Source organism: Hemibagrus wyckioides, linkage group LG06 (assembly GCF_019097595.1).
Source record: "Hemibagrus wyckioides isolate EC202008001 linkage group LG06, SWU_Hwy_1.0, whole genome shotgun sequence".
Lineage (NCBI taxonomy): Eukaryota > Metazoa > Chordata > Actinopteri > Siluriformes > Bagridae > Hemibagrus > Hemibagrus wyckioides.
Window position 1 is genome coordinate 37,254,355 of NC_080715.1, and position 18,463 is coordinate 37,272,817.

Here is an 18,463-nt window from a genome sequence, read left to right on the forward strand (position 1 = left end):
CCCATTCACAGTACAACACAGAGCAACTTAACATGCTTGGAGGAGAGCACTACACTACCTACAATACCTACTGTATACTGTTTATGTGAACAAACATGTATGTGATTCCTAAAAAACAAGCAGGCTTACAGGGCAGACAGTGACGGAAAATGTTTAACAATTAGTTGAATCTTGAGCCCTGACCCGTCATGCACTGTGTATTCTGACACCTCTCTATCAGAGCCAGCATTAATTTGAGCAGCAGTAGCTCGTCTGTTGGATCGGATCACACGTTCCAGCCTTCACTCCCCACATGCATCAATAAGCCTTGGCCGCCCATGACCCTGTCACCGGTTCACCACTGTTCCTTCCTTGGACCACTTTTGATAGATACTGACCACTGCAGACCGGGAACACCCCACAAGAGCTGCAGTTTTGGAGATGCTCTGATCCAGTGGTCTAGCCATCACAATTTGGCCCTTCGTCAAACTCGCTCAAATCCTTACACTTGTCCATTTTTCCTGCTTCTAACATCAACTTTGAGGACGAAATGTTCACCTGCTGCCTAATATATCCCACCCACTAACAGGTGCCATGATGAGGAGATCATCAGTGTTATTCACTTCACCTCTCACTGATCATAATGTTATGCCTGATCAGTGAACATTAAAAAATACTAATATATAAAAAATTTAAATGTTGCCCCTTTTTTTGATTCTTTCTTTGTTTATTTCGTTAATTTCATATAGTGGCACCTTTTATGAGCTAAAAAAAAAAATCAAAGCTTTTACAGATTATGTGCTTGTTCAGACATTTTAGATGGTACTGCTTTCTCTTACACATGCACAACAATACAGCAGTAAAGCACCAGCAATACATGTAAATAAAGAGGAAAAGCCTTTTTATTTACATCCTCTCTATCCACAGTCTTATTTACTTATGTGTGCATACTAACAATATCTATGACTATAACTATGCTTTTACAACAAACATCACTGTGCCTTTTGTAACTATAAACCTAACACTACTGTAAATGTGAGTTAATTTAAAGTGTTAGGGCTCAGGCAAGAAATCTCACCAGTCCTCACATCTGCCCTGTATGCAAATAAGCATCTAAATCAACATTTCAATCCTGGAACATTTCTTGCAAAATCAAATTACAGGAAACATAGTGTTCACACACATATTCCTCTGTCCATTGTGAATGTCCAGGAATGCTGTTTCTATACACTTTTATCTTCCTCTAATGCCCAATCACAGCCTGTTGTCCTTTTCTACACCACACATTCACTACTGACCTTTTTTTTCTTCTTTTAAGCGTGTTTCTTCCATGCCTACACCTTTTCTGCAGAGACAAATGTCATTACAGGCCTACAGAGCGAAAAGAGTGCTGTTTTACTCTTCTGTTCATTAGTGTCGCAACATATCACTGACCAACTAATCCATGACATGATCCCAGCAAAGCTAGGGATAACAAATCGTTTTGTTCTTCTGCTTTCTCCTGAAGCTCTGCCTTGCTAAAATTGCAGCGTCTCTACTTTTCTCAACATGCCAGTTAGCTTACTGGTTAACCTGGTCGTCTTATTCCGGTGCTTATTTTGCACTGTAGCATTTAGCAATGTAGCAACAACAAAATAGTCAAGCAAACAATCTAATGAAAGATTAAAGTTCACAGCAGTTGTGGAATTGTGTTAAACTACACTTTTCCTTTGGTTGTTTCACGTTTTGCTAACTAGATAGATAGATAGATAGATAGATAGATAGATAGATAGATAGATAGATAGATAGATAGATAGTATCCACAAACATAGGTAATAAGGTAATAAATACTAAAAAATAAAAAAGAAATTCAAAAACTAGCCTGTCTTGTAATGTTTAAAAAAATAAAAACTAGCGTGTCTTGTAATGTTTTAGCTGCGTATCATGCATTAAATAGCGAGCCGATCAGAGCTGGTGTTACAGGAAAAAAAGATGTGGAAAAGAAATACTTGCACAAATAGCGACCTTAATTACATATGCAATTGCAGACATACTTTGTCTAATGTTTGTTGTAATATTTTTATATTTAATAATTTTTGGATTTTGTCATACATTGGGAATTTTAACAGTCAAAAATTGCTAGGCCTATTTAATGGCTAGTGGAAAATCAGATGTATGTAAATAAATGATATTTACAACTCTGGAAAAAAATAAGAGACCACTGCCCAATCTCCGGATTTGAACCCCATTGAAAACCTCTGGAATGTCATCAAGAGGAAGATGGATGGTCACAAACCATCAAGCAAAGCTGAGCTGTTTGCTTTTTTGCAAAAAGAGTTGTATAAAGTTCCCCAACAGCAATGTGAAAAACTGGTGGAGAGCATGGAGCCAAAACACATGCAAATCAGGGGTTATTCCGCCAAATACTGATTTCTTAATGTTATTTAGCCGAAGCATTTACACAATTTGTTTACAAATTATTTGCATTTTGTTTTATTTGAGTTATTAAAGCTCTGCAAATACTGCATGATCTTGGGTTATTTTGTGTTGTGTTGTCATTTCCTTTAAATATACACTCTAAATAACAATAGTTATATTTTGAATAAATATTAATGAAATAATTTTACCAATCATTCCTGTAACATTTTACATGAACAAGCTTAAGCCTTTCTACATGTTTCCAAATGAACACTTGCTGCTCCAGTGCTGAAGCTTTAACGACTTCAGCAGGCATTCTAGTGACAAGAAAAAAAACAAACATTGATTGTGAATGTAAGACTGAGATCCTTGTGCTTAGAATTCTAAAGAAGAACAGAAAACCTTCACAACCTGACATCGAGATATATGTAGAGGTTTTTAAAAATCTCACCTGTCTCCAGTTATCAAAGATAAAGATGGTGCTCTCCTCGTCATCCACGGTAACGGTGCGAACATAGCCCTCGCCTGTGAGACACACACACACACACACACACACACACAAACTGCCGTGACCTGAGAGAGAACAGCTCCTGAGAGACTGCTGTTTTTTTTTTTCTTCTTTCTCTCTCGAGGTGCTTATGTAACTGCAATAAGACCCCCACTGAGTACAAAAAAAATCTCTGCTACGGTATATTAACAATCAAGGTCATGCTTCTGGTTTCAAGCGGTTGGGGAAGCCATAAGAAAAGCATTAAAAATGTTTCATAAATTGACTTCTGTAGAGAGCTTTCTGTATTTTCATGACTGTGGTCAGCTGTTCCACTGAATAATGTCATCATCATCATCATCATCATTAAATCTTTGGTGTCATTTAGGAATAAACATCATTATGTGAAAAGGTCACGAGGTAATTTTCATAAAGATAATTATATAAAATATACTACAATGTCCAAATGAGGTACCCAGGATTAACCTGGAGGCCTTGAGTTATTAAAAATATGATTTTTTTTTTTTTCATTTTGTAAATTATATTCAGTTTTTATTCATTTATTACTAGATAATCTAATAGATTCTACATTTCTAACGTTTATGATATGCAAGGTCAGGTGGAACCTGTAGTCTATCCCAGGGGCCTTGGGGTGGTGAACAACATGGTGGAAACCCAGGACCAATCACAGGTGTGCACACACTCATTCACACACTCCAGACAATTTAGAGATGCCAGTCAGCCTACGAGGCATGTCTTTCGACTGGGGAAGGAAGCAGGAACACCAGAAGGACACCTCTGAAGCACGGGGAGAACATGCAATACGGTCAGGATCTTATAACAGTTATGCTGTTTGGTGGAATCTCAAATGGAGTTGACTGTCTAATGAAATATATAGATGACACAGTGCCATGTCTTATATATGATGCAGGAAGTCAATAGGAAGCCATTTGGAATGTGGTTTTACAACATGAGTGAGGCTAATACATAAAAACGACACAGAACTATTCAAATTAACAATAAAATCATTTCCTTGTTCATTTCACGAACAAGGGTGTAACATCGCTAGAGCGTGTCGTCTCTGATAACCCTACAATAACTAAGTGTAGTATTATTCTTGGTCTCTGACTTCATTGACATCATTGCTAATGTATATGCAAAGCCCTAGAATCATTCCAGCTTATGAGTTGTCATAGTAAATCGATTCGATGTACCATCTGAGTCCACAGATGCAGTTCTGTCCATTTCCCCTGCAAGGGCGATAGCGAGTGACGTCTTCCCCACTCCGTTCTGGCCAAGCAGGGCGATCCTGAACGGGCCTCCCTGTTTCTCCTCCACATCAGCACCCGCTGCCTCATCCTGAGCCGGGATGAAGCTAACTGGAGGAGGCGACGTTGCTTCAGTTACTCCGATTCCTGGTGTCCAGTCACAGTCATCATTGACTGCTTCTTCTCTTCGGAGCTGATATTTGAATGGAACAGGAGTGCTTCCTCTACGGACGGGCGGGGCGCTGGACAAAGTCATGCTATGCAGATCGAAAGAAGAAACAAAAACAGAGCAAGATGAAATTAAGATTTTTGTTCTTTTACTTTTATACTTTTCAACAACATAACACATACACTGATCAGGTATAACATTATGAGCAGTGAGAGGTGAAGTGAATAACACTGATGATCTCCACTGATTAGATAGCAAGTGAACATTTTGTCCTCAAAGTTGATGTTAGAAGCAGGAAAAATGGGCAAGTGTAAGGATTTGAGCAAGTTTGAAAAGGGCCCAATTGTGATGGCTAGACGACTGGATCAGAGCATCTCCAAAACTGCAGCTCTTGTGGGGTGTTCCCGGTCTGCAGTGGTCAGTATCTATCAAAAGTATCCTTTAAGTCCTGTAAGTATACTTAAAAAGATCTGTTGCTAACATCTGCTAACATCTGTTGGTGCCAGATACCACAGCACACCTTCAGGGATCTAGTGGAGTCCATGCCTCGATGGATCAGGGCTGTTTTGGCAGCAAAAGAGGGACCAAAACAATATTAGGTCATAATGTTATGCCTGATCGGTGTATGTGCCATGTTGTTGAAAAGTCAACCAAAGTCAAATACAAACTGTTTCACAGTGTAAAATTGTACAACATGCATGCTTTAACTTTGAAAAAATTAACAAAACCTGTCCTTCAGCACAGTAACTATTCTCTCCTCCACTATGTTGCAAATTTAGGACTCAAAATGATTCGGAATTACAACTTGAGCTGTGTAGAACCCTGGCCTCAATACAAGTGTATAATATGTTGTAGTGACAGCCTGCTTCTTTGTGTGTATATTAGCCTCTTTTTTTTAGACACACCCCTACAGCACCTTCCCTCTACTCCCATCTGAGTCTGTTTGGAAAAAGAAACAAGCCAGAAAAAGCTCAGGACAGCCAAATTATGCTTTGATAATGACAAGAATTACAGTGATAACTAGAATAAACACTTGGGGTGTGAGGCAAAAGTGCTGAATCATCCTCCTGCAAAAACCAAACCTGACATGACAGACAGAAGTACTATATTTAAGGGTTGAGAGTTAATTTAAGAAAAGAGCAGCTTGCACACAGGAAACAATAACAGTGTGAACTCAAGGAGTGTGCTCTCCCGACCCCTGTGTTATCCTGACACACTTCTACTCATCATATTCATCCCAATGCGCGTGGAGCTTCGGCATTCTTGACTCACCCTCTTGCTGTGGGCGGCTCCCACATGGATACCTGAAAGATCGCGCCTTCGATCCTGTTTCAGTGCATATTCTCACCTGCATACTGTACAGTTTTATACCTATGGCTAGAATCAAAATCATAAACATTGTCCTGTACTCATTCCGGGATCTGATCTTCATCATCTTCTACACATTTACTACTCTCAGAGAGTTGTTCCTTGGCATTTCTTGACTCCTGACTCAGTCATTAGGCAGAGAGCTAAACCTACATCTGGATTTCTGGCTGCTAGATTGAAACTAATCTGGGTTTTTACTTGGTGGTTAGGACAGATAAGGACACAGTGAGCGAGAGAGAGAGAGAGAGAGAGAGAGAGAGAGAAAGAGAGAAATATTCTGATATATATACTGTAAGAAAATATTTGTCATTGAAATCTAAACCCGAGCTCTTCCATCCAGCATTACAGCAAAGGTGAACAGAGGTTTAAAGGTGAATTAGGTAAGATTAGTCTTATTTATTTATTTTTTTTTAGATTAGGTCGGTGGGTTTGACATTCTCTGCCTCCAGGATCTTTGTTGGCTTAAATAGTAGAGTGCTTATAAAATGATTCAAATGAACGGATGATTTATTAGTGATAAATGTTATGCATCATACCCTGCAATACCATTCAGAAATAGAGGAGCATGAAGATGAAGTGAGTTCAAAGAAAGATGACTGGAGACCACCATGCTCTACCTGTTACCTACAGTAACTGACAGAGAGAGGAGAAGGAGGAAGAGGAGGAGAGCAGTTTTAACATCTCTCTATATATTTAACATCTATATATATATATATATATATATATATATATATATACAGTGCCTCATCTCCTCATCTCTCCAATCTTATCTCCCTAGTCCCAAAACTTCACCTCCACATCAACCAGTAACTTCACCACAATTTATTCACCAAACCTTCCCTTTCTTATTTAAATAGGCTAAATGGCAGATGGAGGAGCTTCCATGCTGTTTTCTTCCCCCCAAACTCGCTTCTTACCTCGACCGAGGATCTCCAAAACACCCATCAGAGAGATGCTCTCGCTCCGCGCGTCTCTCGCCGTCTTGCACTTCAGTTTGGAGCGGCTCGGGCGCGCTCCCTTTCCTTTAATCATGCGCGCTCCCGCAGGCGCGAACACGCCCACTCTCTGCTCTGAATCCACCTGATCCGCGCTCACGACTCTCTCTCTCTCTCTCTCTCTCTCTGTATGTTATTGTTAAAAATAAATGACATCTATTATCAAATCTTTAACGACGAATATTTCAGACACCACCAGATTATGCAGATTTTTAATAGATAAAAATGCCTTTAATCTTGTGGGGTGTCTGTCTTAATTACCGACCAATAATATATTTTTTCCGTTTCGTTTATACATTCTAGACATTTTCTAGACACCGTTTAATTTATAGAATTTTTACAGCCTGGAATCAGTAGGGGGCAGCAGAGAGCAACTTTAAGCCCACGTTTCCACAAGCGTCTGATACGAGATGTTTTTGATGATGATGATGATGATGATGATGATGATGATGATGATGGCCCAGGTGATCCTGAGGTATATGAGGTATGTGTCTGTTGAATGCACAAGTAACATACCAGACAGATGCCTGCTTACCAGCTTTTTTACTGAAGTATGGCAAGAACTATATGTAACAGATATGCAAACTAAAAACTAAAAAGACTGTAAACTAAAAAGACATCATTAAAATAACCACACAAAATACAGAAACCTTTGCCTCCCCAGCTTATTCATCTAAATAGAGTTTGGGTCCTAAATCTGATTTGTCCTCTAGACGATACACATTACTGTACACTGGTCATGGAAAATCCAGCTCTTTTCACTGAGTCAGATCATTTGGCTCGGGTCACAAATAAAATTAGAGGCTTTAGGTTCCCGAATGGATCATTGCCATACTGTTTATTTTTATAAATCAAGATAAAGTTTGTGATATTATTATTGGCTGAAATTGGCTTACCCTTGGCTACCCCATGCAAATATATTTTATTGTCACCCCATCCAGAGTACATTCCTGACTCACACCATGGACCCACTGTGACCCCACCCAGTGAATTATATTAAAATCAGCAAACATGCATTGACATAAACAGTAATAATTAACGATACAATAATCATTACTGAAGAGCGTATTGATATCAGGCCTGCTCTGCATGTGCTTCATTAGGAAGTATTCTCTTCATTCTGTCTATCCTGAAAAAAATGATTGCTTTCTCTAACACACCTAATTAGACAATGTTAACAATAAGATATCCTCCATGTCTTGTCAAACACACACCTCTCCTATTGTTAGATTAATGGCAAAAAAAAACCTGTCTTGTTCAAAAATGACACAGTACTACTCTGCACATTTTGAGACATTCTGTTCCTGACTTTTCCCCTCTCTCCCTCCCTAACTCCCTCCCTCCCTCCCTCCCTCTCTCTCTCTACTGTCTATTCATTTTTCTTTCATTTTTACTTCTTATATCCAATACATAGTATCTGTATGCAAATTGGAATTTGTCTGGTTTCTAGCTGTGTGTGTAGTGTGTGTGTGAGTTCCTGAAACATTGTGTATGCCCTGACCACAAAGGCCCCCTGCCTTTTCCAAAGCGCTCCGGCAGTGAGCTGACCGAGGCCTATTATCCTTCTAATCCCCACACCAATGTAGAGCGAGAGAAAGAGAGAAAGAGCAAGGAGGGAGGGCTGAGAGTGAGGTCATCCTGCCCCGGCCTTAGTGAGTTAGAGAGAAAGAGAGAGAGAGAGAGAGAGCTCAGTTGGGGTGATGGAAAATTTTGAACGTTTAAGATGATGTGAATGATTAAATACACAGGAAGTATTCAAAATGGATTTATTTAAGACACATTTGAGATATAATTTAAATGAGAATAGTAATGCGTTCTGCACTCATTTCTATCATTGCCGTAGAGCAATGGTCAAATAATCACCACTACAGTGTAAACCGACATGGTAGTACTTCACCTATAAAATAAATAAAACACACACTCAATAAAATGAGAATCCAGCAAATGAAAATAATGATCACATAAATAATCCTTAGAAAAAATACTAATTTACGATTCTAAAAGAAAGGTCGCAATGAAATTTCCTCATGAATCATGGTAATGGGAGTCTAATTTTGCAAGTCTTTGCATGTCACTTAGTCATTAAAATAATAATAATAATAGTAATAATAATAATAATAATTTTAAAAAAATCAATAACCCACAGCGTCCAGCTCTGTGTATTCTGAGGTTTAACAAACATTTTAAGTATTTTATTATTATTTTTTTAACTTTAATCACTCAAAACTCCTTGATCCACTTACTAATCACAGACAAAATTCACACAATAAAAGCAGTTCAAAGATCCCTCTTGATTGCTTTGCTTATGTCTGCAACATGGCAACCAGTTTTATCCTGAATATTTAGTTACAAATAAAGTGTTAATGAACATTGCACATGTTTTTGCCCCCCACCCTATTTTTTGTATAATGAGCCTTTGTTTTTTATGCATGGGATACTTCCACAAAAAGAAAGAAAGAAAATCAATCAAAATTTTTTAATAGCCTCAGAAGTAGGTCGGTTGTTACTGGTGAAAATACAGAAGAATTCAAACTGATTGACTATTTTTGCCATAAAATTTCAGAGAAAATTGTGTAAATCTGTGAGATATATAATTTATATAGAATATAATGATCCCAATAAGCTAATCAATTGAGCAATGGGAAAAAACTGTGGTATTATAGATTGAACATGTAGTGTAGTTCTTGATGCCAAAGTGGCTAGTTTAAGTTTTTCAGAAACTACAGTTTCGAAATAACAACAAAAAAAATCCACTTAGTGTAAATTCTGTGGTTGGAAATACCTTTTTAATGAGAGATTTGAGTCTAATGTAACTCAAATAGCCACTCTTTACAATGGCAGTGAGCAGAAAAACATCTCAGAAAACTGCAACAAGCCAAAACTCAAGGCTGGAAGCTCCACTCCTGTCACTGATTAAGGAATCTACTGCTTTTTCTGAATTTTCCTCCACTTGAATGAATTAATACTGGTCACTATCACACTAAAATCTCCCCAGGTGTTTGCTTGGGTTGGGATCAGGGGGTGGAGTCATCCTGGAATAGTCCACACCTATCGAAATGCTTGGTTTGATATTAATTAGAAGAACTTTGTATTGATTTGCAGTGTGCAGCTAGAAACAAAGCAAAAATATCTCCTACATCATAAGCAGTATGTTTTCCTTTAATTGGTCACAATCCCATTAGATCCGTTTTTACAGATGAAATGAGTAAGGCTTCTCTGTTCATAGTTGTTATGGAAGGTAGCCAAATTCTAGCATTATCCAAATTCTCACTGGAAAAACAATATTCCCTGGATAGTTTGCTACATTAGTATCCATGGTGTACACCTGAAGCACACTATTTACCACAACGTAAAGAGGTTCTAGTTCAAATTTGACTTCTAAATTGTTAACCCAAAATGTAATGATGTTAATTATGCATTTATCACAGAAAATCACTTTGGTCTTGTAGTTTCATTTTCATTTGGCCCATGAACAAAACAGTCCACGCAATAAATCGAGTGAGGAAGCGATTTCAGACACAGTGTTGATTATATATAGCAGCAATTTTATACTTTTACAAATCTACGTTAAAGTTTCCAAAAAAAACCTTATTCAGTCAGTTCAGAGCGCCAGCACACAGAAAAACTCGTGAAGTCCAACAATTAGCTCCGGGGCTGAGGAAGAGGATCTGCTGTCTATACAGATCTCTTTATTATTGGTTTTCCCTAGAGAAAATTCAAACTCGGAAAATGGCAAAGCCTTTTCTGCTCCTGTCAACCTCACAGTGATCAAACCAAAACCGTAGTCCAGCAGCTGCAAGTGAAGTCCTTCCAAAGTGACTCTGGTGAATCCCTGACTTGAACACTCAAATTCGACTGGCTTTGGTTAAATAGCTTATTTCCCCTTTGCGGGTGAAGTAGCCATTCTCTTGAGTCTGTCAGTTTGGTGTCCTGCTTTCCTTTTAGAGGAAATAGTCTGTGGGAGGAGAAGTTTGGTTGTTGGTCTGAGTGGGCGTGGCCTCGCTGGAGTTAACAAGCTTCTCGTAACGAGCCTTGTAGGCGTCTCGCTCTCTCAGCACACGGGACAGCTCACACTGCAGCTGCTCCAGCTAGAGAGGGGATATAGTGAGAGTGGGAGTCAGTGAAATACGGAGAACGATGGAGGGAGAGAGGAATTAACAACGAAAAAGAATGAAGGATACAGAGAGTGACAAGGTATATCTCGAGAGAACGGATTTAGAGAGAGAGATGAAAAGAAGGAACGAGAAACGTTAGAAGACAGATTTACGAGATATAGATGAAGAGAGAAAAAGAGACAAATCAGCTGGAGAGAACGATAAATGATAGAAAGCATAGAGAGGGAAAATGAGAGAGAGGCATGGTAGAATGGTAAGATAGAAGGATAGAGGGAGCGAGAGAAAGCTAGGTAATGAGCGAGACAAGGCAGAAGACAGACAACATCGGATGAGAGAGAAAAAAAAGAGAGCAGGGAGGTAGATAGTGAGAGAAAAAGATTTGAGGAGGGAGAGGATGAGAGAGAAAGGTGGAGGCAGGGAGAGAGATACAGAGAAGGAAGATTATTAGAGACAGAGGGAAAGAGATGTACAAACACAAATGAGGGAGGGGGAAAGAGAGCGGGATAGAGAGAGAGTTCATTTACAAAACACTTATGTAAGAGAAATACTCTTGGCATTCACGATTACATTCAGCTGGCAGCTGTAGATGAGTAGAGGCACATTTTGTGTATGTATATTTATAAATATGAACTGGAGAGTGAATAGGTTACAAATCAGTGTACTGATAGCTCTCTTCAAGTGTCACATGTCACCATGTTCAATATGCCTAGTGTAAAATGCCAGCATCATGCTTGAATGCCTTGGAACACAGTAACTGCATATATATATATATGTATATATATCTTCTCAAAGGACAATACTATAGAAATGAATCTTGGATATATTTTAGAGTAGTCAATGTTCAGCTTGTATAACAGTATAGATTTACTGTCCTCTGAAAATAACTCAACATACAGCCGTTATTGTCTAAATAGCTGGCAACAAAAGTGAGTACACCCTAAGTAATAACAGCTGTACATTGTTTAACCATGCAAAGTCACATGTCCTATTCATCATGTTCATGTTTTTGTCAGCTTGATAGGACCATACAAATGTGTGTATCTTATAATAGAGCATTTAATATTTGGTGCTTTGAGTACAATTCAGTCATACTGACCACTGGATGATCAACATGGCACCTCATGGTAAAGAACTCTCAGAGGATTTGAGAATTGGAATTGTTACTCTCCACAAAGATGGGTTAGGATACAAGAAGATCGGTAACACGAAACATATATATATATATATATATATATATATATATATATATATATATATATATATATATATGTGTGTGTGTGTGTGTGTGTGTGTGTGTGTGTGTACCTGCTGTGTGAGGATGTGTTTCTCAGACTCAAGTGCATGCCGGTGCTGCAGGCGTTTGTAGCGGCACGACTGAGCATAGCCTCGGTTCTTCAAGGTGCGACGCTTTTGCTTCAGACGCACCACCTCATCTTTGCTCACGCCACGCAGGTGCCTATTCAGCTCGCGCACAGACAGACTCACAAGCTGCTCGTCTGAGAAACGCTCATGCAACCCAGCCTAAAGGAAATAAGAGGGAGGATTAGACAAGAAGTTTAATTAGCCTTGTACCACTTGCTTTATAAACACTATACACATATAGACGTCTCATTTCTAAGACAAAAAACATCCGTCCTGAAAATATCCTGACTGCTACTAAACGCTGAAACTGGAGACTCCTTTCATAAAGGGTTGCATTTATTATGTTTTTGTTAAATAAAACACATTATGTGGATCCACTGTGCAATTTCTTGTAAATGGAAGATGGCTGTTGCTGTAGAAGTGATAGAAGATAGCATTGTGTACTGTGTATGATATAAAATCTCATTCATGTCATATGTACTGTGTATGATATAAAATGACAATATATCATTAATAAGAAAGCATGTTGATTCACACAAAATTCCACATACACATAGTGTACAAGTAAATCATTAAAACTATTAGCACCCGAGATACGTACATACAGTGTAATGTGACGTGATACCATGAGGTGTGCACGCGTATGCTGCTCGCGCGTGTCCGTTATGTCGCGAGCCATGTCACAAGCATGCAAACAGACATGTGTGTGCTCATAATCTATAATCTGCCTGACTGAGTGCAAGTGACAGTGATCAGGATTACAACACAATAATAGCATATATTATGGTAATCTCAGAGACCTGTTCCACATTCACCCTAACACATCCCTGAACATCGTCGCAGCTTTGAAACGGCATCAGACATGTACAAATACGCCGACTTGTCCATCTGAGCACATTGTAACGATGTCTGAAAATAAAAAAGCTGCATCAAATAATATAGCTAAGTATCCTGCTAGCTAGCCATCGCTTGTGTGTCAAAGGACTACCACAGCTCTTAAACCCTTTGCAGTAAATGAATAGGGAGAACATTAAATATGGCACACTGTTCATGTAAATTAAGTGTAGACACAGCTACAGTTTGTATACAGTGTATAACTTAGATAGTAATATAGCTAGTTAGCTAACTTGCTTGTTGACGGCAGTCACCTTGTCTGTCAACCTCACTGAAAAATGACTTGGTTGAAGATTTCCTTGCTTGATTAAATACTGAAACCAATTATCATTAAATTCCATTGTTTTTACATTACTCTGCAACACTGACACCAATTCTTTATTTTTATCTTTTAAGTTTTTTAGCATGGCAAATCCATAATCGTCAAAAAGTTTAACACACGCCCAAGCAATACGGTCTTTTGAAAAGTGGAAGGGATTAAAGGTAAAAACAGACCACATTTCAAATGTGGACTAACTTGTTTCTGTCTTAGAAGAACTACCACCAAACCTTTTATATTCTAATCATATTTATTTCATACGGTTTCAGTTGTGAATCTAAAGGAGGGATGGGTTCGGTGTAATTTGAGCTACTATCTTTCAAAGCTTATCATTTTATGGAATTTTGCTATGCTCTAAACCAGTCAGAATACCAGGACAGTGGTCTTGATTCATTTGTGCCCAGTTTCCTAAAACATTCTCCACAGCCTCCTTCCCTAAGGGTCTATCAATGCAAATCCTCTGAAAAATGGCATACTAGGATACAACCAGCCAATAAAAAAAAACTCTTTCGTACATTGGCATAATCTTTGCCCGATCTTCATCTTTACCTGGCTAGCTTGGAGCTGATGATGGTGGTGATGACTGTTAATGAGATGATGGGGGTGATGGTGATGATGAGGATGAAGCTGCGGATGGTGAAGGCGGGATGAAGGGCTTGAGGGCTGGTGGTACGTGCCTTGGGGTGGATTGCCATTGTGGAGAGATGTAGGGCCAGAGGAAACAAAGAGGAGAGGACGGTGACACAGCTCAGAGGCCTTTACATCACCTCCACTCTCACTGCTCGAGTCTCCCAGATTACTGCTTCCAGAGCTTTGAGACAAAACTGGGAACTGAGAGAGGAAAGGAAAGAAGGAATAATGGATGGAAAGGAGTAAAAGATAATTTGAGATTTTGGTGTGCCACAAATTTAAAATGTGAAAGAGCAACTTATGCACGTGAATATGCTCTCTATTTCATCTCACTCTCAGCACCTCTCAAAAACATTCTCTCTCTCTCTCTCTCTCTCTCTCTCCCGCCCTCAGAAAAAAACATTGCCATTGCCCATCCACCCACACACACACCTACCACCTACTAGAGAACACCATCTAACACACAAATACACACACTGCACCTGTGAGCTTACAGCAGCGGCAGCCGAGTTGAGTAGCACCTCCACTGCATCTTCACACCCCAGAAATCCTCCAACGACCCCCCTGTCTCTGTCACCTCTCTCTGGTGTTCCCCCTAAGGCTTCTAAGAGAGATGCATCCCCTCCAAACTGCTGCTGGATTGCTGCCAACCAGAACAGATCTTCCAAAGACGTGGGGTTTGGACACTGGCCTGGGACACCAGGTGCAGGGCTGCAGTCCAGATTCCCTTGTGAGGTGGAACTTAATCCAGAGACATAGCTGGCAGAGATAGAGAGAGGGATGGATATTGAAGAGGAGGAGGAAGAAGAGGCAGATGGAAGGGGATGGGCATCACTGAGGGCTGGTGAAGGAGGTAGAGAGGTGTAGGGACTGGAGCTGAGGCTGGAATCTGGAGGAGGTCGAACCACATAGGGGGAAGATGAGGAGTCCTGCTGCTGCTGGACTGCTTTTGGATATGAACATGGTGGAGGAGGGGGAGGAGAGTCGGCCTTTGCCTCAAACTTGAGCAGGTCGAAGTCATTTAGGTACTCCATGGCCAGGGGGCTGGGGGGCAATGGGGGAAGAGGGATGGAAGGCGATGACATGTCCACAACTTGCTAATATAACTGGGGAGTTTTTGGTCTAACAGTTTCCCAAAGGTATATTGAGCGTCACTCCTGAAATTCAGCTAGCAGTCCAATGCCCTGGTTGGGATTGACAGCAGTGCTCCTTATTTAGATCTCTGATTGGCCAAAACCAGGAGGAGTGTGCTTATGTGTGTCTTGCATTGGGCCTTTCTTCCTTCCTTGTACAGAGGATCTTCTGTGTCACCTCCTCATCCTGTCAGAAATGGACATAGAAATAGTTAGCATGGTATTGTTTTATATAATGCAAAGATGTTTTTGTGTGTACAATAACTGTTTCCAAGACATCAGCAATGCAAAGTGACACAACGATATTGGAAGTAAGTACTCTATTTGTCCAAGGTAGATAGGTAGTATGGAATATAGCTATGGCACCACACTGGTGGAGTGTTACTATTGTGCTGTGCTGATCCTATACAGTTGCTCAACTTTAGTAAAACTAATACAGAACAATGCAATACTGGACCGGATGTAATAATTCATTCATTCTTCAGTAACTGTATTATCCTGTTTGGAGTCATGGTAGATCCTGAGTCTATCCCAAGAGGACTTCGCATAAGGTGGAGGAATTCTTCTAAGATGGGACTTCATGTGGCTTTCCATGGGAGACACACATACAGTACATTCAGACCTATGGCCAATTTAGTGTAGCCAATCCACCTACCTGTGTGGATTTGGACAGTGGGAGGAAACCAGGGAACCTGGAGGAAACCCATGCGAACACTGGGAGAAACTCCACTAAGAGAGCTGTGAGATGGCAACCAGATGTCATTTAAAATATTCAATTTAATTAAATGTAAAAACATATACAATTTTACACACTGTGATGATCTATCTATCTATCTATCTATCTATCTATCTATCTATCTATCTATCTATCTATCTATCTATCTATCTATCTATCTATCTATCTATCTATCTATTCTTATAGATATATCTGATATATATCTATCTATCTATTCTGAGTGTAGGACTGTTTCACTGCTGATTATATAACGTTACTGAAGAAGTAACGTTATGTAAAATTTGCCCAAAAGTCAAATGAACTTATTGGACCAAAATAAAACAAAACCTTTTGAAAAAACTTTTTGAAAAACATTTTTATAACCACACCACTAAATATTTATGTTTGAAAGCTTTAAAGATACCTGTAAGTATCCAGGCTAAACTAAGCGAGGCCTCCCATGGGGCCAGTTCAGGAAATCCGGATGATGATGATGATGTTAAACTTTGGATAGTTCCGCTTAGTTTCTTGTCAGCAGTACCCAGCCTCTAGCTGTTGTCTCAAATCTGGCAAAGTTTTCTCTGAAACCTTTTGTCGTGTTACGCCAGGAACTGAAGTAAAGATAACATCTCTAAACCTGGGGTTCGAGAGGTCAAAAGCAGCACGGCTCATCCACTATAGACACATTGTGCATGGGTCTCTATTCATGCTAGTCCCGGAGAGATAGGCATTGTAAATGGTAACAATGCACTAACCTTAATGCTAATAATGTTAATTGAACATTAACACTATGGGGCAATATTAGCATCCTGGGAGATATATGATATGGTTTTGCTGGAGAATGAATATGAATCTTTTACTGAATGCTCACATGGTCCGTTAATATAATAGTATGGCCTACAAAATACTCAAAATAAAAGTCCTGAGAGGTGATCTTTGTATTCTTGTGTAGATGTCCAATATATCCGCCCTTTAAATCCCTTTGGAAACCTTTTTATCTGGAACATACAGGTATAGAGATGTCTATAGTGATCTGTTTTGCATTGTCTAATAAACTATATTTACACACTAGAACATGAGCGTCAACAGATATTTCTATAAATCTCAACATGCTTGAAGTAGATTGAACATGAGTAACGATTCCTGTCCATGTCAGAAGGAATCTTTAGATTACTAGGAAGCAAGGTTTAATCTAATCCCTGCTACCTGCTTTAATCTCAATTCAGACAGACAATATCATAATAATAATAATAAAAAAAAATCTCTGAACAGCTTTATCTTAACTTAGTCATGGGGTAATTAGATATAATGAGATACAGTGAAGGTTTTCGCAAACAGTAGAATGAATAGTATTGCATTTCTCCACATTGCTTTAAGTCGGAAGTTTATCTAACGTCCAGTTCAGATAAGCTCACTAGCGTGAAACATCAACTAATTTGACATACAATGCTTCTGTATTCATCATGTATTATTTGTAACTAATCAGTAGCAAATTTGACCTACGTTAGGGCTTTATTCTTTGAAGAAACATCTAAAAAATAGCTTTTGTTAGCCTTTGCGCATATAATAGGACAGATGAATGTTTTATTTTTCTGTTAGTCCATTCTATATCATAATTACTAAGAAATGAATTCAATTTTTAGGACGTGGACAGTTGATAAAGCATTTCGTTACATTTTGTACTGTGTATGATTGTGTATGTAATGTATAAATTTAAAAAATGTTTCCTGATCATCTGATGGCTAAACTTAAACAAAAATTAATTCTGAGTCACATTATTCAATGCCACATATCACACTATAAATAATTTGACACTATTTTTGGCTTTATCCTATAAGACGAACTTCCGAAGCAGATTCTTGTGCCATCTCATGACAGTTTACTTTTTTCCTATCTAGATAACGGAACCATAAGAGATTTCACCTCATATGAAACGACTGAATTTCACGTCATTTCAGCAACCTTGTCAAACTTCTCAAAGCTTTCTCTACATGGTTTTGTCTGAGTCATCGTTCTAGATCATTCTAGATCTAGCTCATTAAATCTAGTAGCTTTCTGTTGACTAACATGAAGCTGGACAGAGGATAAACTGTTGCTGGCCTACAGAAAGAATCTGAAGGTTCAGGGGAGACCAAAATGACAAAATCCATAGCTGGTCCCAAAAAGAAGTTCAGAGAAATGGAGGATGATAGAAAAGACCAAGATAATAATTTATTGTTAACTGAGAAAGTTTATTTTTGTTCTTACCGTGGGTCATACATGGAGACGCAGACAGGGATCCATTTGATTCGTTTCATTCCTCATTAGTATCTGACGGACTGACTGATGCATCCCGAGTGTCTCTGACCAATGCCTCTTGTTTGTGTGTGTGTGTGTGTGTGTGTGTGTGCATGTGGGTGTTGTGGGTGAGCATGCGTGTGCCACTTTGTAACTGACTGTGTCATTGCCCCCTCCTCTCAGATGTAAATCCCTCTCTCCCCCAGTCCCCTCTCTCTCTCTCTCTCTCTCTCTCTCTTTCTCTCTGTCATGCTCCCCACTTCTTTTATCCCTCCCAAAGCCACATGTTTGTTCAATTGTTCTGTCATGTCCATGATGTCCTCTCTCTCTCTCTCTCTCTCTCTCTCTCTCTCTC

At 39.2% G+C, this 18,463-nt stretch overlaps 2 protein-coding genes across 2 annotated transcripts in view; both read right to left on the reverse strand.

Annotated features, from left to right (window-relative positions):
- LOC131353964 (GTP-binding protein REM 2-like) overlaps window positions 1-6,744 on the reverse strand; it is an 11,752-nt gene extending 5,008 nt beyond the window's left edge. Inside the window, exons 1-3 of the mRNA XM_058391137.1 lie at window positions 6,586-6,744; window positions 4,078-4,388; window positions 2,828-2,901 (exon numbers count right to left, since the gene is read on the reverse strand). Coding sequence (XP_058247120.1) covers window positions 2,828-2,901; window positions 4,078-4,387 — 384 coding nt within the window. The 5' untranslated portion in view covers window position 4,388; window positions 6,586-6,744. The remainder of the gene's footprint in view (window positions 1-2,827; window positions 2,902-4,077; window positions 4,389-6,585) is intronic.
- Window positions 6,745-8,564: 1,820 nt separating this feature from the next.
- Window positions 8,565-18,193, reverse strand: nrl (neural retina leucine zipper). The gene is made up of 5 exons (XM_058392971.1): window positions 18,079-18,193; window positions 14,466-15,303; window positions 13,903-14,184; window positions 12,084-12,299; window positions 8,565-10,751 (listed from the first exon to the last, which is right to left on the reverse strand). The coding sequence occupies exons 2-5, from the start codon at window positions 15,066-15,068 to the stop codon at window positions 10,605-10,607; spliced, it is 1,248 nt and encodes a 415-aa protein (XP_058248954.1). The 5' UTR covers window positions 15,069-15,303; window positions 18,079-18,193; the 3' UTR covers window positions 8,565-10,604.
- Between the last annotated feature and the right edge of the window lie 270 nt (window positions 18,194-18,463).